The 27993-nt window shown below is 37.2% G+C and overlaps 3 protein-coding genes across 3 annotated transcripts; 1 reads left to right on the plus strand and 2 right to left on the minus strand.

Moving 5' to 3' along the window:
- Positions 1–1607: 1607 nt before the first annotated feature.
- On the minus strand, positions 1608–27541 carry LOC146170256 (transcription factor IIIB 90 kDa subunit-like). Its single transcript, XM_083387998.1, has 15 exons — positions 27472–27541; positions 26993–27166; positions 26492–26523; positions 26351–26423; positions 11774–12017; positions 10766–10929; positions 10226–10282; positions 10065–10124; positions 9592–9708; positions 9128–9303; positions 7918–7989; positions 5554–5736; positions 4956–5129; positions 3676–3805; positions 1608–2654 (listed from the first exon to the last, which is right to left on the minus strand). The coding sequence occupies exons 1-15, from the start codon at positions 27527–27529 to the stop codon at positions 2596–2598; spliced, it is 1773 nt and encodes a 590-aa protein (XP_083244124.1). The 5' UTR covers positions 27530–27541; the 3' UTR covers positions 1608–2595.
- Positions 16379–20569, minus strand: LOC146170257 (uncharacterized). Its single transcript, XM_083391177.1, has 5 exons — positions 20338–20569; positions 19254–19357; positions 18343–18572; positions 17688–17837; positions 16379–16942 (listed from the first exon to the last, which is right to left on the minus strand). Exons 1-5 carry the CDS (start codon positions 20501–20503, stop codon positions 16423–16425), a joined length of 1170 nt encoding a protein of 389 aa, XP_083247303.1. The 5' UTR covers positions 20504–20569; the 3' UTR covers positions 16379–16422.
- On the plus strand, positions 22579–25764 carry LOC146170258 (BTB/POZ domain-containing protein 6-B-like). Its single transcript, XM_083391165.1, has 6 exons — positions 22579–22720; positions 23133–23314; positions 23557–23704; positions 24003–24204; positions 24482–24727; positions 25030–25764. Exons 1-6 carry the CDS (start codon positions 22620–22622, stop codon positions 25621–25623), a joined length of 1473 nt encoding a protein of 490 aa, XP_083247291.1. The 5' UTR covers positions 22579–22619; the 3' UTR covers positions 25624–25764.
- Positions 27542–27993: the final 452 nt, after the last annotated feature.

Genomic DNA, 27993 nt, shown 5'->3' on the forward strand with positions numbered 1-27993 from the left:
GCTACGGACACCGTCTTGAAATAAGAAATACATTTTTTGGCGAGGGCGCATTGGGAGAAAGGGATCAATAACAAAAGCACGAAGCAAGCTAGATTATTATTTATGTGGTGTAGTAAACATTGAATTTCGGAAAACCAAGATTCCGCAATCACGAAACTTGGGCTTAGTTAAACAAGCTAATTTATTTTTTTTATACTTAGTAATAGGCGAAGGTGTCCATTCCTGCGTTGGGAATTACTTTATGACTTGCAATTACGTCATTTTTTTACAATGCCATTTAAGAGTTCGACGTACTGCAAAATAGCAAGATTGTTTAGAATTGTGTTTGAAATAAATTGTATAAAAAACAATTTAAAGTGGCATACCTTCTAATAATTTGCACAGTATTATGGGTTTAGTCAAACGTGTAAAAGTGGTTGCTGGACTACGCAAAAAATAATAATTCTTACTAAGCCCCAACTCATCACATAAATTAGTAGGCTACTTTTTTACTTGCCAGAGTGGTAAACCGTAAAAAGGTTAGGAAATAAATTTAAGGTTTCTTGTTTAGACTAGAAGTCTAGACGAACCATTCTGACTTTACTTTGTTACGTTATTTCTGACACTTTTCATGCGTTCCCGTAAAAAAATAATTTACTTTTATCCCTGGTTTGTGAAACAATTAAGCTGTTTAATATTTATAGCGATTGTTTCTACCCACTGACTTCGTCTTTTGCGTAACATTTAACTTAAAGTGGATGCATATTTAATCAATCTCTACTGATCATTTTATGGTAAGAGCAATAAGACAGTCCAAACAATCTGATCGTTAACACTTTACTCAAACATAATATATGGATGTACTTTAATTGCACATTTTACGAACAACGCTCAAGAAATAGTAAAAATGTTATTCTTATACTGTTTGCAGTCCTTTCGAAATCAAATTAACGGATTAAAAATAACAGACACCTACCACAATGTACCTTGTAAGTATTGACAGACAACATAATATAAACACCGTCACTTACAGAGCAGCGCCGTTCTTTTCCGGTGCAACAGTGCTAACGAAAACAACTTGTCGGCGGACAGAAGTTTGGAAAGGTTTCTTTGACTAACTATTTCCGGGTGGGCTTGTGATTTTAGCCGCCAACTGTTGCACCTATTCAGCGTTGCCATATAGGCCTACGTGTTGGGCAGGCGCGAAACTAGAAATTTTGTTGTTGGAGTGGGGCATGGCACTTTTTTCAGATAGGCGTCACAAGGTCAAATCAAAATGTGACGTCACAAAATTTCATCTAAACGTAACGTCAAAAAAAAGCAACCTGGTGAACACCACACACACAGTTCGTTTATCTGATTAAAGTTTTAGATTGGAAGGTGGAATCAAGTCGCGCAAAGCGCAAAACGCATTTTAGCGCGAAATAATTTTGCTATTACTTAGTTTGAATGAGCCACAAATACATTTTTTTACGGTAGGGAATTTTTCGAAAATTTGAAGAGTGCTTTACCGGGCACCAAATATTTTGTGTCCCATAACTGAGCCTTATCATGATGTCCAGCAAAAATTAAAACAAACAACAAAGTTGTAGTTCAATTGTATTTGCTCCATCAAGTCATGGGTGTGACTTAAAACAAAACGTTTAACACCACGAAAAATACCAAGGCCGCCATGCTGATAGAACTCTGAAGAAAAAAACGAAAAAAAGTAGATTGCCATGGCACTAAGAAAAATACAATGTGGCACGATATGTCGGAAGACAAAGGATATGAAAATTTATGCTCGATATTTGGCATTTTATTCCAATACCTATATTCTTGACCAAAAGTACAGCCATCCGACTCGGTACCAAAAGACGACATTACTAGTATTGGATCGGCATCGATATCATCCGTATCAGACGAGTGACGATACTTTCTCCTGGTATCGGCTCTGATCCGATATATTTGAGACATTCGTATATGGAATGGTATTCACAACTAGGGCTGTCGGGGGCTTGTATTTAATTGAGATAGCAATACCTGATGTTGTTTGGAATTGGAAAGAGTAGCCAATAGTCATACGAACTGATGCCAGTTCTTTCAAAACTAAGTTCTAATAAACAAATATGCATAAGTAAAACATGTTATCTGTGTTATTGTGGCATCATTTTTATTTAGCGTTAAAAACTATTATCTATTTGTAACTATTCTTACTTCTCTAAATCTAAAAAAGGGTTTTTTAACCTCCAAAAATTACCAAAACGCCTAAATAAAGGTTGTATTGGATATCCGGCTTTTAAAACCTCTGACAACAAAGATGTTTATGTAAAAAGGGCAACATAAAGTGAGTAAGGGTGAAATGTGACTATGTGTTTTATTGTAATTAAAAAATGTGACTATGTTTGTGGCTGAAATGCTTCTATAATGAAAAGCAAGGAATTGGTAAAAATCGCCTAAACACGACTATTAAACTGAAAACAACTTGTAACCAAAAACGACAAAAAACACGCATTGTCCGCCGTTCGATTTCCTTTCTTCTTTCTCAAGTGACGTAACTACTGCATTCTGTTACGTCACACTCCGGGACACGGGGGACCGGTTCTATTATGAAACAAAGGGCCGGGCTCAGCTGTGTCAGTAGTAGTCGTCCCCCTCAAAACCCCCGTAGCCGAAGTCCTGCTCGCCGGCCATGCCTGGAAAACATTAAACTTTGATAAGCCAGAAAAACCTCGTTATTTTAATCAAATCAAGTTGTCTTTTAGCAAACGTTCGAACTAAAGAAAATTATGATCATATGCCTAATCCTTTCAATCGGTTACTTATAGAACCTGTCATCATACAGTTTTGGGCGAGTTTCTCCGTTTTAGTTTAACATTAATGACTTGACTTAAAAAAAGTCGAGCTGTTCTAATAATGAATAACTGGTTCTTAAGTGATTTCAAATTGACTGGTTTACCAGACTGACAATATCTTAATTCAAATGGTCTCTTTGTTAAATTTTTATTCTTTACAGAAGCAAGATAATTTTTAAGTACTTTATATTCCTGAGTTCAGATTACCTTTAGCGGGAGTTAGTCGTGTTCTGTATTGAAAAACGAATATTTTTGCGAAACAGCCCAAACTATGTTACCAATTTTTAACGGAATATTTTGCTAACAATAACTATAATCACTATTCGCTGAACAAACGTAAAACAAAATCCAACTATTTTTAAATTGCGTATTTTTTTTAATTTTTAAATTTGCCAGCAATACTTCTAAGTGCGCAATTACGCAGTACAACCAAATCTTTAAAAAATAACTCTTATTCTACGATAATTTATAGAGTTAGTAATTTACATGGACTCCAACTTAGTTTTAAAATATTCGTGCCCGCTAAAGGAAGCTTTTGCTCGGTGTACAGATTTTCCAGAGGGAAGCTTGAGTTATTTAGGGCCAAAAACGATGGTCAAGTTAACAAACTCAACTTGACGTCGAGCGAAAAAGGCTAATTTATTCATTTTGCCAGGAAACATCTAATGTACCTCCCGGTTTTTGTGTTTTCTGGGAGTTAAACCATAGACTTAAAATCTAAATCACGGAGTTGATTGCCTTGGTCTTAAAATTACCAGATTTATATTTTAGTTCAAATTATCGCGAGTTGCTATCGAAACATTTTTTTATCCAGTGAGCACATCGGATCATACACAACAACGAACAAGAAAGAAATTCTCACCAGCTTTCTGCATCAGAAGACTAGCGCTGACGCAGCTTGTCTCCTCCAAATCCTCCTGCTCTTCTTCTTCTTCTTCTTCCTCATCTTCCTCTTCCACGACCGGCTTCTGCTCCTCCAGCACTCCTTCCTCCTGGAGTAGTAACAAAGGAGCTGTTACGACAGGGGATTTTAACCCATGACCTTCGGGATATGGCCGGGCACGGGAGGTATTAGGTTCACAACGAAAAAGTTTTTCGCCTTTAGTTGCAATTATATTGCCCTGAAGAAGATTGCCCGAATAGGTTTTCGAAACGTTGGCACAAGAGCAATTTTTACAATTGAAAAAGTAAAATTCGGACGAACTTGATTTGTTTTATAAGATGTAAGCTGTTCGATATAATCCATGAATTGCAAAGTCAATAAGGTGGAGTATATCGACAGCATCTTGATTCAGTCGTTTCGATACAACTTGTATCATCTTTAGTCAATGACCTTGATGATGTCGATCTACTCGAACTTTTTGTCTTTGCAATTCATTAATTGTATCGAACAGCTTACATTATCATTATTTTCAAGCTACACAGATCAGTGCATAGCGTACGTAAACTGTTCGAATTTTGCAAACTTTTTGACAATGTACACATTAGCATACACTGGTTTACAAATACGTTTTTACAAAATTTACGATAAAAACATAATGGTTCTTGTGCTTTACTCGGAACACAGCTGACACCAAGATCTCAAACTGGATTTAAAATTTTGGCAGTCTAAACTACTTTAGTACCCCTTTTAAAATTATTCTACACGATATTTTTAAACCATTTTGCCCTGTTTTCTTGATATACACAGGGGTTTGGCAGCATCAAATTTTAGTGTGAAATCTTAAATTTTTAGAATTTTTTTTATTGGCCTTGTAAACCAGGGGATTATATAACCACGGATTTTTTAAAGATTTCAATGCTTTTTGTGTGTGACGAATCGTAGTTTTAAGATTTAAGATAAAATAAACTGTCAAACAATAACTTGATAAACGTATTCGATGAGGAATATTATTTTACAAAAGCAAACACTAAAAACGCATAGAAACGATTTAGCGTGGTCAAAATCAAGAAGCGTGACCAATCCTAATCAATTGAACCAAGGTTTGTAAGCCGGAATCTTGCCAGCATTCTGGTGACAAGCATTTTGGGCCAAATTCTTCCGTTTTTTTGGTCTCATGCCAAAACTTTGTCTATTAGGGCACAGTCAAATGTAACATTTATGTTTATCTTTACTATTTTTAACTTAGTTTATGACGTCACCTCTATCGTCACCACTTCTTCCGTGACCTTTTCCTCCGGGTTCAGACACGCTTCGGTGATCCTGGCCTTCTTCGGTTTGGCCGGTTCCAGTTCAGTGAGCTCGATCAGCGTCGGATGAGCGAACGGTTCTTCCGGCAGAATGACGTCAGACTTGGTTTGTTTTACCTCGGTGGCCTACGCGGAGAAAACGCGTTTGGTGAACTTATAGCTACGTGAGCTATTATATGCTCTTAAAATATAGTGGAAATCACCTTGACCCTTGCAAGATAAATGCCGTTAATTCCTGATAAGTAATAGCAGGATACTCTAGCAAAGCTAGTAATTTAGACACTTTTTTATACAGCACAATGGCAACAATAAAGTTAAATAAGCTTTTTAGTGCATATGCCCAGTCTAAAAACTTCTTTTCTATCAATTTGTCATTCCCAATATTTCCCTGGAAAAAATTTCCAACCAAAATTAAAAACAAAACGCTAGACGGGAGCCACTTGGCTTCCTTTGAGAACCACTCCGCTAACCGAAAATCGTGGCCTCAATCGGGATTCGAACCCGTGACCCAAGGATTTTCACGCAAGGATTTTACAATCCAAACTTGTACCTTTCTGAGCGCCTCGTAGTCGATCTTATTCGACAGCTTCTGTCTGCTGAAGAGCTTCTCAATCGCTTCGCCTGCCGTCTTTGACTCACTGTAGTATTCCTTGCGCTTCTTGCGAGTTCCCTTGAATGCTCGCGGCTTCCTTTTTTGCTCTTCGTTCTTCTTCCGTCGTTTCTCCTCCATTTCCTAAAAATAAATGAAGAACGTTACTCTTGCTCCGCACGGCTCTTCTCGCTTTTTTAGAGCGCCTTAGAAAAAAGGGATTGCGCAATTCCGCGCGCGATTGAAGCAAGAGGCAGATTTGGGACTGGGACATTTTTTACCGTTGAGATAATTTTGTTGCTGTTTTTGGCGAAGACATATTTTCCTATTTTTTCTACATATTTTACTCAATTTTTTAAGGGGCTATACCAGTTATATCTGGTTTTCCATATTTACACAAAGTGGTTTTCATACAAGTTGCTCTATAAAAATTATATATATATATAAAGTTGCACACAAAGTTCATACATTTTACTTAGCTATTATATTGCACCAAAGTTCCTACATTATCATTTTTGATTTGTACACTGCTGGAAAGTTATTACATCGCACACGCCTGACGCGATCCAGTATCGGTCAGTCTGTCTGGTCGTTATCGAATTGACTACAAATAGGGATGTTCAAAGTAGAATCCCAGGTGATTTTAGAACTTTAGGTTTCGAAACTAGAATAACGAATCCAGAATACGGAATCCTAGTATATTTAGGTTAAATTATGTAACCTCGATTTTGTTTGGGGGAGGAATTTTTTAACCTTACATGGCCCACAGCCACAGAAATAAACCGCAAAATGATTTGTTAACATGTGTATATTGTAATACAAAAGTAATCTCCTAAACGTTTAACATTCTTAACGACCACCATTTGAAGCAGTTTTGTAAAGTGTAATAATACATGTCCAGATTGTTGCCAAAACTTAATTTTGCGAATTTAGTAAGTTTAGTAAGTAATGAACTCTCCAGAAATTCGAACGTTACTATTGCCACACGCAATACTTCAAGATTACGCTGTTCATACCCTCACTGAGTATTGGCCCAAAGTTTACTGTATTTGGCCCAAAAGTTTGCCCTTTATCTGTAGCGCATTTTGTCCAAGGTCAGCACGTTTTATAAGGGAATGTTAGTTTTGCAACTTAACGCGTTAAGGAAATTGCGAACTCCGCACCAGACATTACACGTAAGTCGCTCGCCCAATAACGCTTGTATCAATATTTAATTATTAGACGAAGGTAATCGCGAGACGCGAAGTAATTGGTTGCCTGAAAAAACACGCAAGCACTATAAATGTGTCGTCTGAGCGACAGGCCTTGGTCAAAACTTGCCACTCGGGTATGTACAACCAGGCGCAACCGTCGGTGGTAAAACATTAAATTATATCGGTTCCAATTACCCGAAATAAACGGTAGAATTGAATACAAATGCCATTTGGATTGGAATCCAAGGATTGGATATTCTACTTAGAACATCCCTGACTACAGCCGACAAGAATGCGCTAATGAAGCCCTGCCAAAATTAATAATCCGAAAGGTCGCGCTACGAAGTATCGTAAATATAAAAGGATTGAAATCTCTATCGTCACCAATTCTTCCGCGACTTAGTCTCGGGTTCAGAAACGCTTAGAATAATTTACCACGATAAGAAGACATTTCAAACAAGTGTAAAAACGTTTTGCTTTAGTTCCACGTGTTCCTTCAACCAGGGGAAATCGTTTTACGAGAAGGTTTTTTTTGTGTGTTTTATCCTATAAAAAAATAGTATTGACTAGCTGTGAATAGCTCAAAACGTATTTTAAACCCGTTTTAAAGATTTTCAGTCTTTACTATATAAACACCTGGCGCTCTTTCACTATTGTACGTAAAAAGTTATGCAAAAAAAAATAATAATAATACCGCATACAACAACGCATATTGTTTGGGTTAGGGTGGGTCAAGTAATATTATGTTTATTATTAATAATAACTTGACCCACCCTCAACCAAACGCTAACCCGCACCCTAACCCAAACAATATGTGTTGTGGTAAGCGGCATTTAAAGAAAGTTTTTTTTTATTAATTTTTACGTACAATAGTGAAAGAGCGCCCGTATTTTATTCTAAAAACAATAAAACTTTAAGTTTTATTTGTTAATATTCGCGTCAGCGGAACAGTGATCGACAAGCAGAAACCTGCTGCCAATGGTTTTGGATTCCATAAAGATACGCCCTTCTATATTATTCTAAAAATGTTGTTTGGCGCAATGCGAAAACAGTACAGGAAAAATAATTGTTCTTTATTTTAATTTTAAAAAAATCCTTACTGGCCTCGATAGGCAAACCATGTTTTACTCACCACGACAAATTCCCCGAATTCTTGATTCCAGATTTTCGACTTAATCTCGCTCTCGTGAGGTGTCAGGAGTAACTGTGAGGTCGATAAGGTTTTGTTAGCTACACAGTAAAACGTGCAAAGTTTAACTAAAAACAATTTAAAACGGCACAAAACAAGGCAAATGTCAATGTTTACCGGAGCCAAACACGTAAATCGGAGCTAGCAAGATAGATCTATTTTTGTTGGGAATTAGTACATTTTGGAAAGTTCTCAATGTGATACTTTCGAATTCTTTGCAATTGAAATTATGACGAAAGAATGCTGTATTATGGTATACTTTTGTTTAAAACCTTTTGGTTAAATTTAATTAGGTCTTGGGTACAGGGTTTTTTTTAAGGTTTGGTTTGGGTGACCGCTAAGTAGTTTTGAGAGACCGCAAGTGTTTCATTTAAATACCAAAAAGTTGCAAGTCCAAAATTTGGGAAACCGCTGGAGAAATTTGGGGTACCGTTTCGGTCACACCTTAAAAAAACATTTAAAAAAAACACTGCTTGGGTACACTATGCACGGATCTCTAATTAACTTGATAATAAATTGCAAAGCCAAAAAGGTCGAGCAAATCGACATCATCTTGATTAAAACGTTTCGATACGAGCTTGAATCATCTTCAGTTAATGTCAATGTCAGTTAATGCACATTAACTGAAGATGATACAAGGCGGAAACGTCCTAATCAAGATGCTGTCGATTTACTCGACCTTTTTGGCTTTGCAATTTATTATCAAGTTAATTAGGTCTATTTGGTAAAATAACGGGATTCTTGCTCGGCCTAACGATACTAAAAAAGTAAAAAAAAACGCTGCTAATAGGACCAAGGTACGTGTATTACCGCGCAATGAAAAATCGAAATGTTCTAAGGAGCGAGTCAGGTGGTTTTGAAACTTTAAACATCGTTTTGGGGACTAAGCTTTCCTAAATGTATGACACAAATATTCTTCAGACTTTCCTATCCAGATCACAGTCGGTAATTTTTACGTTATGAATCGATTTATTGATTCTTCAATCGACTATACAAAGATTGATATTTCTCCTAACACCCTATATAAAATAACTTGTTTTAAACAAGAGTCTAAAACATATTAAGTTCTTCGTGACGGACGAGTTTCTCAAAGAAAGAATATGACAAATTCGACAGGTAAGGATGGTAAAGCAGCGATCCTTCAAACACCCACCTTGTCGATTTCGTCGTCATTTATCCCGGTCATGTCGAGCTCACCCTCCTGGGACGATTTGCGCTTACCCCCCGCACGAACCGGGGTCTCGAAGCACTCGGCCACGCTCCGGTCAAGCCCCAGGCTCTCCATAGTGGGGGCCGGACCCATGGGGCCCACAGGTGGGGCGGTTTGGCCTGACAGTTGGATTGAAGTCGTTAATCAGGAATCGGTATATTAGAGTCGTCAGGAATTTTATTTTTTTTAATTTTTTTTTTTTTTTTAAATAAATGGTATTAGGCAGCGTTGTATTTTTTGATGAGCATAAATTGGGATAAATAACCCATACCATCAAAAGTAGCCAAATGAAAACACTTCATTTCAGCCCAAGTCGTTTGTTCAAAACATTTCAGTCAGTTCAACTCATTACAACATTGGCATAACACTATACCAAAAAACTTTAAGGAAACGATGGCTCTGCTTACTTTTAATTGATGACGTTGGTCGTCTTGGTGACAGCAGGGTGGCAGCGACATCTTGCGGATTTTCAGAATGGACAAAGTCGGATGCAACCTTCAAATCCGGGTCGGTCTCGTGCTCGTCTGAAAAGAACAATCCGATACAGTAGAGAAATAACAGCTTGAAGATACCAAGATTTAGAGTAAAGGTGTTTAGGCAAAGGGTCAGTGGTTTCCTAATGTTTTAGATTTCGTCACACCGAAAAATTAAAACATATTCGCGGCACAAAAACTACAACAAAGTTGCATACTGAAAAAAGCCTTTAATAAAGTGCAAGTCAATAAGTAAACACATTAATATTACCCGTTTTCAACGAATAGTGTGAATTTCAAGTCTGCCACGCTTTGTTACATGTCTAGTTGATATGCAAAGTGGGTATTTTCCAAAATTACTAAGTAGTTCGTAAGTTAGTTTTTCTTATACACAAGTTGTACCATACCGTGTAGGATGGGCGTGTTATTGACTTTTTCAGGAGTTGTCTTCTTGTCAACAGGAGACTCTGCAAAATTACGTTTACAATCACATAAGTTCCAGGCATAACGTCAATAAAACAACCGTCTAAACCAACACGATACTAAAGAAAAAATCACTTCCACCTACCTGGGCGATCACGTGACAACTTGTCGTCGATGGCGCTAGAGAGCAAACCGATCTGATCTGTAGGAACAAATAGTTGATCGATGAATGTTGGTGTCAGGTTACAAATTATTAAATCAACCATTTAGTCATATGGCCAATTTAACATAAATGCCTTACATTTAGGTCACATTTTCATTTGATTTGAATTCACACGAAGACACACAACACTTTTTAAAAGAGACATTTTGCCACAAATAGATTTAGGGTGTTACTAATTTTGGATTTACAATTCTATAGAATTAACGCTGGTTTCGGGATTTGTTTATTCACAAAATTTTAAAATGAGGCAGATTCTATATCGATATCTTTTAACAGTATTGCTTAATTAACTAATTTGCAAATACACGTATGTATTTGTTTTATTCTTTCCCTTCCCTGCTAGTTTTGTACAAATAAAAAAGTGTAATAAAAATTATACGATGTTTCCCATTTATCTACTCTATTTGGATACTTCTCAAATCACTAAATTAGAAAATTAGTATTTTTTTTTCTTCCTCCTACTCTCAATGTTCCCCATTCCTCCAGCCTCTGCTTCCATCTGCTGCATCTTGCTCTTCAACCTCCCACTTGAGAAAGCTGGAGGATCGTGTTCCGCTTCGAGGTCGATGTTCATGAACTCGTTGATGGTGAGTTGCGACGAGGGAGTCGACTCGAACTCTGTCAGCCTTTTCATAAAGATATATATTTGACTTGAAAATTACCATAGTGTTTTACAGTAATATTTGCAATACTGTTGATGGCATCAAAAACAACAAATTTAGTCTATGTTTTAGTTTACTATATAGTTAAAAATATAAAAACAATCATGAACTCGTTGATGATGTCGACTCGAACTCGGTCAGCCTTCAGACAACAAAAGCGAGTATTTTTTAAGAGTCGTGCTAAGGGTTCTCAACGTTTTTATGGTCGTGGCCAACTTTCGTTTTGAAAATATTCCGTGGCTTACTTCTTAAATTTCTGCTTAAATTGGTTATAATCAACTGAAATGTGTAATAACTTAAAAATGTGAATAAAAGAAGAACATTTTATAATAGCCCACACATAACGCAACTGTAAATAACCCACACATAGCGCAAAAATGTCACAGACTTTAAAATTTCCAAATGCTCTGTGGCCCACCGGTTAAGAACCCATGTGCTAAACCTTTTACAGACTGAGGAAACTTAGAGGTGTTTTTTTACTGAAATACTGCTCGAAATTATCTTAAATCAAAAGACGAATTTCCGTATTCATTGCTTAATGAATTAATAAACAAATGTGAAAAATTTTAATGGTGAAAATAACGGCCCAAATAGACGTAAAAAGCGACATGTTTTATTGTTCAAACGTTTGAACAATAAAGCATGTCGCTTTTTACGTCTATTTGGGCCGTTATTTTCACCATTAAACTTATGAACAGATCCGTATATAGTGTTCCAAATGTGTAAAAGTTCATGAAAATAAATCAATACACCCGGTTGAAAAGCACTGATGTATAGTAGCCACATTCAGTCCAACACAACGCCTTACCTCTTTCGTATCGTGTCCTGTCCGATCTTGACCACTTTAACTACGTCACTCAGCTCACAATTGAAGCCGTGGAAGCGCGCGGCCACCAGCAGGGCGGCGCCACAGAGCCCGGAAGGCCTTCTTCCGGTGTGAAGCCAGTCACGCTTCATCCGGGACACCAGACGCAGCGCCGTGACGGCCACGTCGTGCGTCTTCTCGCCGAAGTCAAGGCGGTGCGCGAAACGCGTGATGTACATGCAAGGGTCTGTGGTGGCAAGAATAAAGAATGGGCAGGGTGTTTTTCACACGTTAAGCTACATAAGGGTCCCGTCTTCGATAAAATGCGGGACATGTATGTAACTTAACGTGTGAAAAAAGTCTCAGGTGTCTTCCAAAAACAATTTACCTAAAAAAAGTCAACAGTGACTTCCAACCTCGAAAAAAAACAAAAGTCACACAACTTCGACAGGGTGAGCCAAAAGTAGGCTTACAGTTATTAAATTTTTTTAGGTAGCATTGAATGACCGCCACGCTTACCTGACCTGACACCAATGGATTCCTTTTTTGGGGGTGTTGTAAAGAACAAGGTGTATGAGAAGAACCCCAAAATAATAAATTTACTTTCAGACCCAAACCCTACTTATTTATAACTGTAAGCCTACTTTTTCCACTCTGTCGAGGCATTATGTGAATTTTGTTTTATCGAGGTTGGAAGTCACTGTTGACTTTTTTTTAGGTAAATTGTTTTTGGAAGACACCTGAGACTTTTTTCACACGTTAAGTTACATACATGCCCCGCCTTGGGATAAAATTTGCCCTATAGTTAATTGGTTGGTTGGTGCAAGGGACAGAATATCGATTACTTAAGGTTCTCGTTTTTTTCATGTTGAGAAATATGGATGTCCGATAATATCGGATCGGAGGCGATACCAGATGTCAAGTGGTAGTATCGGTACTCGTCCGATACTAGGGTGGTATCGGTACCAAACCAATACTAGGGTAGTATCGGTACTCGTCCGATACTAGGGTGACATCGGTGCAGATGCGATACCAAATTAATATAGAAATTTCAGGCATGATTTGTGATGAAAACGACGATTTTACCTGAAAAGTAAACTTACCAAACCAAGGATAACAAGAGGTGGTAACTAAACCTTTAACGCAAAGCAAAATTACCTGTGAATATTTTAATTTAATTTTACTTATATAAACTGTCAATTAATTTTGCTTATATAAACTGTTGCTACCAGGCATGGTAATATAAATAAAAAAACAGCTCCTCTGGTAATTGTAATTGTTAACCAACGTTTCGGCAACAAATACAAGCCGCCTTCGTCAGGGTGATTGACACTGAATGCTCGTACAATAAATGAAAGGCAAAAAAAGGAAAAAAGCAGAAATAAACGCAAGCAACGAAACGATAAGAAAATAATTATATATTAATTTTGCTTGTTTAAGCATAGTAATGACGTCATTTGGTATAGGATCGTTCGCGATACACTTTGCTTAAAATATCGGGTATCGGAAGAAAATGTATCAGAAATCCTTTTCTTTTAAAAAAACATGCACCAGTCTATGGTGGATAGAAATCTGAAAACGTTAAAAATCACTTAGGTCTTAAAGACTGCTTCATTTGAGATTTTAAGAAACGAAAAGAGTTTTTTCACATACATGCATTAAGCGGGTGAGGTTGAGCAAGAGTCTGTGGCAAGAAACGGACGTGTCTTCTAAAGATCAAGTTCACAGTTCTTTTACAAGGCCAAGTTTGGATTCGATTTTTCAATCTGTTTTCGGCTTTATAGGGTGAAACAAATGGGATGTGTATTTTTCATTTTTCAATGCGGGCATTTCAGCCTAAAATGCTGAGAAAAATACGTTTAATTCATGTTTGAGCCGTCGATAATAAACTACGGTTGATCTGCGTTTCGTTCGTAGCAGTTTACAGATGAGTTGGAGTCTTGGGGATGAAATAGCCTCGAGCTTCCAAATTCAATGGAAGCTAAAATGCACGGTTCTATGGAGAACTTGAGCTTGACTTTAAACCAGTGTTTGTTCGCCCTTAATGGCTAGCGGTACCCATAAAAAATTCTAAATATACTGAGGCAACGCTAAAAGATTTTTCCGTAGGTAATTCACTAAAATAACAAACCATAAACGGAACTGGGACAACACACATCAACTCTAAACAACGTACGAAGTTATAATTGGATTTATTCCACTCTAATCTTACCCAAAAAGTTGAGCAAAAATCAGATTCTGAAAGTTCTCACATATCTCTCGGCACCCTTGAGCTATAGAAATGGCACCTCAGGGTATCGAGGCACCCAGGTTGAGAACCACTGCTCTAAACGGTCATTGCCGAGGCGGAAAGGCCGATGTTAGAACTAGGGCCGAAATGCCCTTTTTTAAAACCAAGCGTCGTAGCCAAATGGGCCAAAATCGCACGGAAACTTTTGAAGCTTGCAACACAACGCAGCAGCGGTCACAAATGAACAACTGCGCTCTTATAGAGCAAAGTTCTGTGAGGAGAATATACTCCCGTAGTTAGCTCTACTTACCTGAAACAGAAATTGAGAAAAACAAATAACAGTTAATTAAACATTACTATATCGTCCTTCACGACCTAATCTACATGAAAACTGAAGTTTTTTGTCTAAATTTATTGCAATACATAGCAAATGTTGCTTAAACGAGTGTACACTATAATATTCAGGAAATTGCATAAAAACACAAAGGGTGTGGAAAGGGAAATAACAAAAACCGTTTCATAAATGAAAATCGAATATTACGCAAAAACAGAAAATAAAATATTCAAAGTGAAAAAACAACACAACATACAAAGCTATTTAACAAAAATAGCGATAGACTCTTTTGTAAAAGCCGAATTGTGGAATCGGTATACGATAACCAAACACGAATGCTTCTGTAGAGATAAACGCCAGGGTGTTAAGGGTTTAATTTACAAGGGGTGATGTCAGGCTACGGTTGCGAGTAACTCAAGTCGCATTCTGTGGCACCGCGACGCTTCTCAATGGGACTGGGAATCTCTTGAGGCGCTGACACGATGGCATCGGGTTTCGTGTACAAGTGGGGTAAGCGATGTGACAGACTAATTGTCCGGGACTTGGTGTTTGTAGCCTTAACAAACTGCGTTTTGGAGCCGCTCGGCCAGTTCAAATGGCCACAAATCCGGGCGGCTCTTTTTTCGATCGAGCATATTTGTGCTAAAACTGGAGATAAAACAGCCTGCTGCTCTAACACGAGATTTTAAAGTGCCCAAAAACCTACAAAAGGTTATGAAAAATGCAGCAAAGACTTTGCTATATAAAAGCACGCCCGAAGTGCTTTTCGAACTGGCCGTGTATATTGGCCTGGTAATGCATGAAGTGTCCCCGCCTTACAGCAGACATATAGCTGGGCTTGGTTGTAGCTGTAGAAACCTCACGTCAGAAATGACAAGGGAATTCACCGCGTTGAAGCCTTAATATGTTTTCGATGCCAGTTAATCATTAAAAATCCAACTAATTCCATTTTTTGGGACGAGCAATATGTACTAAAATGGTATAAAAATGGGCTGCTTAAAAATACTATAAAGCGGCCATAAAACCTGTTAATGTGGCGAGAAAGCCGCAAAAATTGGGTAAAAGGAGCATGGTGCGCTGTTCCAACGGGCCATGTATGTTGGCCTATTGTGACAAACGTGCCCGCTTAACATCAGACGGATAGCTGGGCTTGGTTGTAACTGTAGATACCTCACGTCAGATGACAACAACACGGAGATATCACTGTGTTGAAAGCTCTGTATACAGCACATACACAGGTCCTTGGTTGTTACATATATATATCGAATCATTCTCAAAAAAACGCCTGGTGATATCCAAAACACGAGTCATCATAAAGCCATCAGTTGATGTATTTTGTACACTTTTGTAGTCAACGTTGTCTCCCATTCGCGGACGCGTGCGTGAAAATGTAGCCTTCCAATGACATTTGTGTGACAGCGGAATAGCAAGGTTGTTCTTTGTGAAGACAATTTTGTAAACAGTAATGCCGCCGGACACTTGTCGTAGACTTCAAACACGTCGCACGCTCAGCCAAAACATCGCTTCACTTCTATTTGCAGCATAAGCTATTTATAGCTCTTAAAAGCGTGTTTTGTATACACTCCAAATCATGGTGGTTGAATACTTCAAGCAGGGCACAACAGACACTTAGGGTCAGATATACACTTGTGCCTATTTGGGTCAGACAAATAGGCACAGAGAGGGCACAAAACCGTAGCATGCATATTTTTGATTTAAAAAGCGCTGACAGGATGATCATCAAACCTGACAGACAAGCGAAAAGATTAGATTTTTTACTAACAAGACTATGTGCACTATTCAAGAGATTGCGATTCTTGAAAAGCGTTTTGGTTGTATATCTACATGATAGAAATGGGTTGGCCCCAAAACAGCCAAACTGCCGTTTAAACATAACCATGTTTGTTATAAAAGCAATGCTCCAAGTTTAACTGCGATTCGAAAAACCTTTGCCCAAAAAACCTGAAATTCAGTAGATGAAAACCAACGAGAGACTTTGCCGGAATTTCCACAAATTCTCGACGTTGATAATTATGGAGTGGGTCGTTTCTTTGCAAATCAAAACCAGCAATTTTCCAAATCCAACAGCTACGTCAAATTTTCGTCCGTGGCTTCCGTCAGAAACGTGACGTTCCTCTTTCCGACTGCGGACTCCGACTTCACCGACAGGGCGTCGCCGTTGCTGTTGGCAACAGAGGAGGACTTTGGCTCTTCCGCATCCGGCTTGGAGGAGGGATCATCATCCGGAAGAGGGGTGGGAGTCATCATCTCAAATCTTCCAAGATCGTCGTCCTCATTATCGGAGGTTGCTCTGTCCTCCTTGTTTCCGGAGCTCGCTTTATCAGTCCCATCCTGGGAGAGGACCTCCGCCGCGGTTGGGATCACCGTCTTCCCATCATCTTCCTCCTCTTCGACTCCTCTCGGAGTGGAGTGAGGACCGCTGGTGGAGGAGGGCCTCCTGTTCATTCTGTATCGTTCCGCAGGATAAACTGGGAGGACCGGGATCTTGAGTCCCTGGGAAATTGCGATGGAGCGAAGACGTCCAAGCTCGTCTTCCGTAATCCCGTACTTGGGATGTATCTTGGTGGAGGAACCGTGCATGTAATACCTGGAGGAAGACAAGTGTGTTAACTATGTGTTAAGAATTAGTATACACTAACATTAAACCGAGTCTGTTTAAATTCATCGATTTCCTAAACAACTTCTATTTTTTAATGGAGTTTCAGGCTCATGATCTAAACACCATTACTACAGTTATTTAAAAATGAGCTAATGAAAATTATTTTATCGAGTTTGTCAAAAAGCCAATTAAAAACACTGACTTTATGTCACTTACTTAAATTATTACTCTGAGTAAATTAAACCCCATTTTACAACAAAATCCAAAACTGCGGAAGAGTTGTTAGATGAGTTACTCTGAAAGACACTATTTCCATAGTTTAAAACCACTAAAAAATCAGTGGAGCGACCACTTTCGATAGAGTCTGTTCACAATAATTGATCTATTAAACTGCTATTTTCTGCTAGAGTTCCAGGCGTATATTTTGAACACTATTTTCATAGTTAAAAAAGCACTGTAAAATCGGTGGAGCACTTACATTCGGTCAAGTATGTTCAAAGTAATTGATATGTTAAACTGCTATTTTCTGCTTAGGTTATAGGCGTATACTTTAAACACTATTCCCATAGTTTAAAAAAAAACACTGAAAAATCAGTGGAGCACATATATTCGATAAAGTATGTTGAAAATAATTGATGCGGTAAACTGCTATTTTCTGTTAAAGTTCCCGGCGTATATTTTAAACACTATTTCCATAGTTTAAAAACCACTGAAAAATCACTGAAGCACTCACATTCGATCGAGTCTGTGTCCCGACATCTGAGCTTGCCTCTTGCGCTCCCTAGTGGCCTCCAGCTGCTCGTATTCGCGCCTTAATCTCACCGATTGTTCGCTAGAGCGACTTGCCCGCGTGCCAGCAGTGGTTGGGCCTATGCTGGAAGCTCTGAGTGAAAAAATAAAGCGTTAAAAGGAATAAGGTTGGTAATATCGTTAGGATTTTATAGGGATTAAAAATAAAAGTTAAACATTATCAAATTCAACACATATTTTAAACATTATTAAAACTTGAATATTAAAAAAAACAAATAATCTTCTCTATGAACTAAGGCTGTGGAAACCACAGTTTTGTTTTAATAAGGGTCCTGTAATATTATATTGGCGTAAAAAAACAGTGTAACTCTACACCGTAAAATCAATCTGAACAAAAACATTATACGACATAAAAAGCAATATTTAGCTGGGATAAATAGGAAAGACTTGGGAGTTTTATTAATGTTTTGTTTGCCAGATTACAGTGTGCATAAAGTGGTGCAGATTTGATTGTACGGTGTTTCGCAGTCTAACCAACTTTTAACTTTTTCTAACCAAAAATTTAAATTCATTTTAATCGAGTTTTTAACGGTCTGAAAAAATCAACCAACATTTTCCAAAAGTCATTGAACTTTTACCTGGCGCTTTGCGAAGCGGCCCAGGACCGGTTTGTGATGGCGGCGGCACGTACCCCCCTAGCTGAGGGGGTACGGGAACGGAACTCTTGGATCTCTTTCTTGTAAATGCCGCTCACCGGCACCTCACGCACTCTAGTGGTGGCGCTGAAGGTATTGGCGCGTGACGATGCCTTCATGTTAAACTCGTCCGTGTGACTCGCCGCCGTCGGACGCTTGCCCCCCTCCCCCTCCTGCAAATGTGGATGTGACGTCATAATTAGATTGATATATCGGCATCGGTAAATTTTGGCCAATATTTTATTACGTAAATGTGATGTAGTTGTAGTTGTTACTAAAAAGTTTTTCGATATTTTTTTTGCGGAAATTTTTTCTTTTTTAGCATCATGCCAAGTTATCACGAAAATAATTTTGTTTGAATTTTGTTTTCAACTCATTTTAATTTTGACCAAGTTTTGAGGTATATGATGCTAAAAAATCGCTGTCATATCGGGTATTAGTTGGCAAAAACGTAAACAATCATGTACCGGTATCGTACTAAAAAAGTATCGTCGATCTCTAGTCATAATGCAGGGTTGCCACACAATTTTTGAAGCAGCAACACTGCACTGTTACATCAAATGGCTAACTAGTTAAATTCGCGGTACGATTAAAAAAGTTTACTGTTTATCGCAATGGGTACACCTCAGTATCAATTTTTGACATATTACTTTTTAACTGGAAGGGACATGGCAAAGAGCCGCAGTTTGTCCATGTCTGCATTATGCTTTTAAAAGTAGCTTAGATTTCACGCAAAAATAATAATGTTTTTAACTATTTACACAAGAACAAACATTTTTCGCAAAATTGGTCAAAACAAGCTAGTAACGATCTTCCAAGAGACGAAATCAATAAAAGTGATCAAGTGTACTTACGCTCAAAGCTGTGCTTGCGATCTGCCAATGTTCTGTGGGCGAGGAATTCCAGTAAGTTGATCCAGCCGGGTAACTGCTCGTCTCATGCTTGCTACGTAGGTAGCCTGAAAATTTTATATCGACAGTTTGATATTTGCGGCAACATTGTCAAACAGTGATACAAGAATTGTAACTTAAGCTACACAAGAAAATCTATAAACAGCAGTCAAAAAATATAATAAAGACTTGAAATAAGGTAATCGAGCAAATTTTATGTTATTCCAGCAAGTTAGCAGATTTTTCAATAACAACACCTTTTCACATAAGTGCTAAATACTCTCCAGACATCTGGGTTGAAATATTACTTTTCTTACATAAATATTTTTTCTAGCTGTTACTATCGCTATTTTAACCTTTTGTAAGAGTTCATGGTAAAATTACTATGGAAAAGCTGTGATTACTATTGAAACCGGCTGCACAATTCATAAAGTCTTATTCGCAAGAACAAAAGCTATAATCTTTTGAAATATTTATTCATGATGCGAAACCAACACGCTGAATTCGGGCAAACGAGTAACCTATGAAAAAGTCTTGGTCTAGTAATTGTTGTTTTAAAAATATTAGCTTTGCTATTTACAACTCATTCTAAACACATTCCCAATAGTTATCTAAGCTCATGGTATGAAAAATAATATTACAACTTAGATTTAAAGTTAAATTATGAAATTTGGAAATAAAATCTCAGAGTAGTGTTAAATGAAACAAAGGTTAAAGTTAACTGTTTACAATTACCACTCTTACAGCTTTTTACCTGATCAGTGATCACTAAGCTTTAAATGTAAGTATTTATCTTTGACTAAGTATTTATCTTGACATCGTTAAAACGATCTCTCGAGCTTCCAGAAAAAACAAAACAAATGGAATTGATAAACTTAAGACACAAATAACCCGGGGAACTACTGTTGGTTATAAACTGAGCAAACGAAAAAAAATATTCCACTTCCTATTTATAAACTTTACCCTACGCCTGATATTAAATATTCCAATTCTAAAAAGGCCTTGAAACTAAATCGCAAATGGCAAAAATGCAGCGAACAGAACTTACCGGTGGTCTTGGGTCTTTTCTGCAGCAGTTGACCGATGGCGCCGGACTTTAGGTTGATGTTGTTCTTGTAAACGTGCTGGATGATCATGCGCTCATAAGCCGGCTGCAAGATGCGGTGGTAAAGCGACTGGGTCGGACCCAGATGCCTTGAGGTCCTGCCTTCCATTGTACTGCTGCTTAGGGTTCAGGGTCCGTTCAGTGGACAATTTTTTTACAGGGCCCTAAGACTAACTTTCGCGGCTCTACATAAACACAGCGGAACAGTTGGCGCTATTGTCTGGCGTCACGTTTACGGGCCTTTATACGGAAAACGGCGATTGTGATTTTAGGGCGGAACGCCGATGTAGCAGCGCGCACGAACTATTGCGACCGAAAAGCCAAGAGCGGTTTTCGTTGTGAGCACTTCAGCTTTCGGCGACTGGCTTCTGAATACCGACTGAAAGAGAACTTGAACTCTCGCTCGTTCTATTTTTGTCTCTTGGTCTGTTGATTTTTGTAGGTAATAATGGGCAACGATAACAATGATTGTACGTATTTTCTTTCAGTACGGTATCCGAACATTGTTCTTTCCAAATGGCAACACTTAAAATAAATATTATAAATGATTGTGAAATACAAGTAGCATTCAGAAGGGTTATAATGGATAGATATTTCAAATTAAACGAATAATTGTAAAGGTTTTTCTTCTGTTTAACTTCATTAACTATAATTTGCCAATTAGCTATACCTATCTCTATCTTTAATTAAAGCACTGCCCAGTGCTTACTTTATAACCGTATACAAAGAAACAGTTTGGTTTTGTTACATTTTCTTACTCTGTCTTCTCACAGGTTTGTATTGCCAACCATTAAGCGTCCATTCATAACACATTACTAAGCGGGTTGGTATTCTCGATTGTCGCTATGCTTGTCGGACGCGTGCTAACTAGCGACAGAACAATGAAGCTACGGTGCTGAGTGGCTTCTTACAACTATCCGCTTTCCCAACTTGCGTGAAAGTAAGACCGACGTACTTCACAATAAACGCCGATACAACTGCGCCACCAGGCGGATGGAATAACACGAAGATTCTCTTAAGTACTGTGCGTTACCAACAACTTTAAACAAGCATCCAGCAATTTTTTATTAAAAGTGCCGCAAAACAATTATAAGTTGATTTACTTATTCTTTTGTACACTTTTTAAAAAAAATTGTGAAAAATATTATTAGAAACTGATTTAAAGATATGTTTCTCACCAAAGCCAGCAGAGTTTATAAAATAGTAGCTTTGCTAAAGCAAAAAACAAAAAAACTGTTTGATTCAAAATGTTTTCCATAAGTAATTTATTGCTCTTTTGCAAACTTTCAAAATTTGAAATATCCATACGATCACGGCGAATTTGACTAGTGTGGTTTGCAACCGCCGGATAAATTGAACGCAAATTTGCTATTGCTAATTAAGTTGAGGAAATTGAAAACCAACGAAATTAGGACAAACTGCTTTGTTTTCCTTTACGGAAGAGGCTATTGGATATCAAAACTTCGGTTTCTGAAATACTGTCCACGGTTTTAGCAATAAATCGGGCGCTGGTCTAGAATCTTACCTCAACGCACGTTATTTGGGTTAGGGTGCGGGTTAGCTTAACATGAAATGATAAATATAATACTACTTTGACGCAAGAAGGTGCTTCTTAGTTGCAAACTAATTCTATAGCCGTTTACCGAATTTCATATGTGGAAAATGGATTGGTTACTTTGGAACACTAAACACGGATCTGTTCATAATCTTTAGTAGAAAGAGAGTGGTCCAAATAATAAAAACAAATAACAAATAATAATGAATCTTTTATCTATTTTTTGGGCCATTCTCTTTCTACTGAGGATTGGTTACTGTACTTCAAAGTTTTGTAACAGGTTGCCGGGAAAATATCCCTTTTTTTATTCTCCTATATTTATTTATTTCTTCCTTGCAATTTTAAATTAACGCCTCGTTTTATTACTGTAAGTGATAGGATTCCAGACCAGCTCCAAAGCTACCAAAAGTCAAAATGAATACATGGTAAAATAAAACCCTTAGATTTAGAACATAACAAAACAGGTCTCATTTACTCAATCGATACCTAACTAAAACTCTCTGACTAAACCTCAAAGTTAACTACACAATTTTTAGTTACACAAGCATTTAGGTGAAATTTGCATGGTTACAACTTTTGCAATTGAAAAATACGTGCAAAAAATCAACATTCTTTTTACAGAAGCTACACTGTAATATTAAATTTTATTAGTAATTTGACCTGCTGTGAAATGGACGAAGTCCTTGAAGATGACAGCAATATGGAAGGGCGGGGAAATTCTGAAAACCTTTCCACTTTATCGCAACCTCAGTCAAACCCAAACTTCAACAGGTATTAATGAATCAGAGGTGTCAAAGTAAATTACACCACCTTTGCTTTCTTCTATATTAACAGTATACAGCTGCACAACTGCTATATTGATCAAGGGTGTCATTCTGCATTTCATGGCACTTTTTAGTGTGCGGCACCAAATCTGTAGATGTGCAATCAAGGTTTTTGCACATCAGAGGTTTTTAACCTTTTTCTAAAGTTAGGTGTGCATTAAACTAGTTCAATTGTGCGCACAAATTTATTCAAAGAATTATTAAATGTAAAAGAAAATGTGAAAAGCAGAATAGTGGACCTTTGGTATTAGAGTTCTCATGAGAACCATACAGTTTTCTTGGAACAGAGGACAAATTTTCCTGAGAGAACGTTTGTAGCCCTGTTATAAATAACAAGGCTATATATACATTAATTGCAGTGTTGCAAACTGCAGTAAAGCCGCCACAAAATCCACAACCAAGCAGCACGAACAGCAAATAAGCAGAGCTGGAAACAGCACAAAGGAATGGCAAGTCCCGAAATCAACAATCCGCGAAAGAAATGCCCTGATGTTCAACAATAAGCTACTCAGCGATGTGACGTTTCATGTTGGAGCTCCGGGTAACAACAATAATTCCAGTTTTTACACTAATTTTATTTTTTCTAGTAATTGGATATATTCTGGCCCCTAACACACTAATCAAGTACCGAATATCTTTGAATAAATTTACAAACTTTAAAAAAAAGTTCACATACATAACTCTTTCGGGCGTTGGGTTTGGTTTAAATATTTTCAACCAGCAGAGAAAAAATTTGTTTGCAAAAACTAAACTTTTATTAACCATGATTGTATTTTCCTGTAGAAAATGTCAAAAGCATTCCAGCACACAAATACGTCCTAGCCATCGGCAGTTCAGTGTTTTTTGCCATGTTTAACGGTGATTTGGCCGAACATAAAGATGAAGTCGTAATCCCAGATGTGGATCCTGCAGCTTTCCTCAATTTACTGAGGTAAATGAAACATTTAGACAACTTTTCTTAATTTTCACTTCGCAAGACTTTAACTGTTATGTTCCCTAAAACCAATTTTTATGCAAGTACCACAGAGCCAATTTAAACTGGCATCCGTAAGATTTAAACTCACAACCTTTACTCTACCTACAAAATTCTATCTACAAAGCTTTGCAAGGCGTCCACAAATTAATCGGGCACTTCTAGATAGTCGAAGTGCTAAAATCAAAGTTTGTTTGACCATGACAAGACAATATTCCCACATTGACCTCTTGTAATCTTTTGTTTGTTCTGATAGGTATCTCTACTGCGATGAGGTTTGTGTTGAGGCTGAAAGTGTCCTTGCAACTTTATACGCTGCCAAGAAGTACATCGTCCCATATCTTGCCCACTCCTGCGTGCAATTTCTCGAGACCAGCTTGAGCCACAAAAATTCCTGCATACTTCTGTCGCAAAGCTGCCTCTTCGAAGAAGTAGAACTAACGCAAAGATGCTGGGAGGTTAGGGGAAAAAAATAAACAAGAAGAATTTTTAAACATTTTGCTTCTCACTTTATGTAGGACAAATTGATTTGTTTTTTATTGAAAAGAGACCTTTGAAATATTCGACTCTCCTCTTGCATATCAAAAAAAGTTTGAAGTTCTGTGAAGAAATTTTTACGTCTCAGACTATGATTAAACAAATGATTAAACAAATGATTTTTTTGAAAAATGCAACGAATAATTGCTTAATAAGCCTATGTGGCATTAAAAAAATATACATTGTTTTCTCTCCAAGGTGATTGATGCTCAAGCAGAACTGGCGCTACAGGCAGAGGACTTTGTTGACATAGACTCCAAGACTCTTCAGTCAATTTTGTGTCGCGAGACGCTAAACGTGCGAGAAACGGCCGTGTTTGATGCTGCCCAACGGTGGGCCGTGGCCGAGTGCAAAAGACAAAATCTGGAAGCAAATCATGTGAACAAGAGAAAGGTTTTAGGACCATCGCTGTACCTGATTAGGATTCCAACAATGCCTTTGCAGGTAACTACAAAAGGAAACTTACCTCAACCAGACAGGAATAACCTCTTGTTTCTGGGAAACAAACTGCATTCAATTTTACCCTACCAGGAAGCTATCAATTGGAATTCTTCCTGTTTCCAAATATGTAACATAACTTTGGGTTTTAAAAAGCAAATAGCCCATATGCTTTAACGCCAAAAAAATCACAGTAAAACAAAATGGTAATGTACTTTTCTCAAAGTGCTACACAAGTAAATATAAACCATAAAACACAGTTCTCCTAAGTTGCATTCAACTAAAAAATGTTTATTATTTTAATACAGGATTTTGCAGATGGTCCAGCAGTATCAGACATGCTCACCAAAGAGGAGATTATCAACATATTTTTCTGGTACTCTGCTTCGAACAAACCCAATCTACCATTTCCTATTGCGCAACGCAAGGGACTAACTCCACACAATTGCCACCGATTCCAATCCTCTGCATACAGAAGCAACCAATGGCGGTATCGCGGGAGGTGCGATTCGATTTGCTTCATGGCCGAAAAGCGCATATTCATTGCCGGGTTTGGACTGTACGGTTCCAGCACCGGCGCCGCTAACTACGCAGCTCACATTAAACTTGCACACAATGGGATTGTTCTCGCCGAGGAGACTGTCAAGTTCTTTTCGGACGGATGCAGCAAAACCTTCCCAGTTTGGTTTGAGCACCCAGTCCAATGCGAACCAGGGGTGTTTTACACCGCATCTGCCCTTTTGGATGGCAATGAGCTTAGCTATTTTGGGCAGGAGGGTTTGGCTGAGGTGGTGTGCGATGGCATAACCATTCAGTTTCAGTGCTCAATTGACAGTACGAATGGCACTGGAGTACAGGGCGGTCAAATTCCTGAACTGATATTTTATCATGGGGAGCCATGACATGGTTGACACACAATTTATTAAAAACATTCAAACAATCTAAGAAAATTTCTAGGTTTTTAACACCAAAAGTTGGATAGCTTAACGGTTTTTGAATATAATTTAAAAACAAAACAGTATAAATGCAATGGTCAACACAAGTTTTTTAAGGCACTTTCAGTCTTTGCAATAAGTAAATTAATTAAAAGACAATTAGAACTTTTAAAGACTTCTTGGCAACCCTGCATAAGATAGAATATACTAACGGTAATTTTTTCCTTATCATTGTAAATTTCCTACCTAGTGATTTTATAGTGTTGCAATTCCAGACGATTGCTAAACACTATTGTATGATGTTTTTTCTATTGTATTTCTAGCAAATTTTTCCTGCACTTACGTCTACGAGTAAAAAGTGCCCTCTGTAACTATCTTACTTACTATTTATTGTTAGCTTATTTGAAACGTTTACTCTACATTGCCAAATTAACACGTTTTTCCTGTATTGAATGAAGCAAACTTTTAGAAAAAGGTGTTAGTAAAGCTTGCAGAATGTTACCTACTTTGAAGCCAATTCTCCGCATATTAAAAATCATGAAATAAACCTTGAAAATGTATATGTTTGCCAAACTAGTGTTTGCATCCCACAGTTTGTAAAAAACAACTTGTCCACAGTGTTATAAATCCTACTAAATTTTCATTTTCCTTCTCTCAAAAATGTTTATTGCTTAAAATCAAAAAATGAACTTACCCAACACGGGAAGATGTATGTGTAGCTCTTTAGCCATAAGTAGGAACACTTTTCCCAGAATAAAGACGTTTACCTGGATTCAGCAATAAAGATACATAAACATTTCACTAAATTTTCAGTAGAGCAAAAAAATATGCTTACCTGTGTGACATCACTGAAGTCCAGCAGAAGGTCTGTCAACAAATTAATGCTAAGGAAAGCTAGAACAGATTTGTTTTTTTAAGTCGCTTCGAGTAATAATGCAGGATTTTAGGCCTTTTTAAAATAGTTGAATGCTGCTGGAAAATTGATTTTAGGTAAAACTTAGAACAAAAGCAATAAAATACACTTATTTTACTCATAAATGTAATTAATTCAAAAAGCAGAATTACTACCCTTTAAGACCAATTTTAAATGACTGAGTTCTTTAGGTATATAGAATTACATAATTTATTTGGAAATTTAGCACAAAACAGCGTGTTTTGCATAACTAAAAATGTGAATACAAAACAAAAGGAATTTGAGGATGAAATATACAAGGATTTTTGATAAAAAGTTATACCTAACTCTTTTTAGACACCAGAAATGTTTTTGAACAGTATTACACTTTTTGTTGAATTATTCTATTTTAAAAACAACAAAAAATTGTATAGTTAAGGATACGAGGTGTGCCTTCTGTCCTGCATGTGAGGTAGAGGCAGGCGGCCACAATGTGACTAATTCTCCTTCCCCTTGAAAGTCGTTTTGCGATTGCCATTTTGAAGAAGTTAAAAGCGGTGTCAACACAATGCTTGTTGAGCTTCAGAAGGTCAGCGAGTTCCCTGATGCTTTGCTTGCCTGAAATTTATCCAGTTAAAAATAGTTGTTAGAAAAACATTTCATTGTTTTAGGTAAACAGGTTTCATGTGATTTTTAAAACCATGCAAAATGATTTTTAATTTTGTTGCAAAATAGCAAAAAACATTCCATTTTACATATTTAAAAAAGACAGGTTAACTATTAAAGGTATAAAGTGTCAACTTCTGAATAGTTTGGAAAATGTAGTATATATGTTTATAAATTATCTGAAAATGATTATGCTAAGGTCTAAAGATTCACACAATGTTAAAAAGTGTCAAAAAAATGGTTATTTATTTTTTTACCTTTATCTAAAGTCACTTGTCTTGATTCCTTTCCCATGCCATACTGGAATCCAGACATATACGGTTTGTAGCTTCCTGTAAACATATTGCCACAACATAATTAAAATTATATATATACATATCATTACTAAATATTTCTATATATGTCTAACATTTAGAACACATCACCATAATAATTTTATGACATTAAAATTAAAAGGGTCACACTTATAAATTTTTAAATAACTATATTTAAAAAATCAGCTCTGCACTAAACGGCAAAAAATCATATTTTGCATTTAAACTTCACGGTAATATAAACCAGTGGTAGTACAACAAACAGTATTTTGATGAATAGAAACTAGAAAACCTTCAGGTCTTTTTAAGATCTAAAATGGTTCAAACATTGCTTAAATAGTAAAGATCGACGGAAACCTGATTTTTATGTTTAAGCATATACCAAATATTTTTTATACACCTGGGATGTGATAATAACTGAAATTCATAGAAAGTAAAATCCAAATAACATTTCAGTTTATCCTA

The sequence above is a fragment of the Ascidiella aspersa genome, chromosome 1 (genome assembly GCF_963924565.1).
Source record: "Ascidiella aspersa chromosome 1, kaAscAspe10.2, whole genome shotgun sequence".
Lineage (NCBI taxonomy): Eukaryota > Metazoa > Chordata > Ascidiacea > Phlebobranchia > Ascidiidae > Ascidiella > Ascidiella aspersa.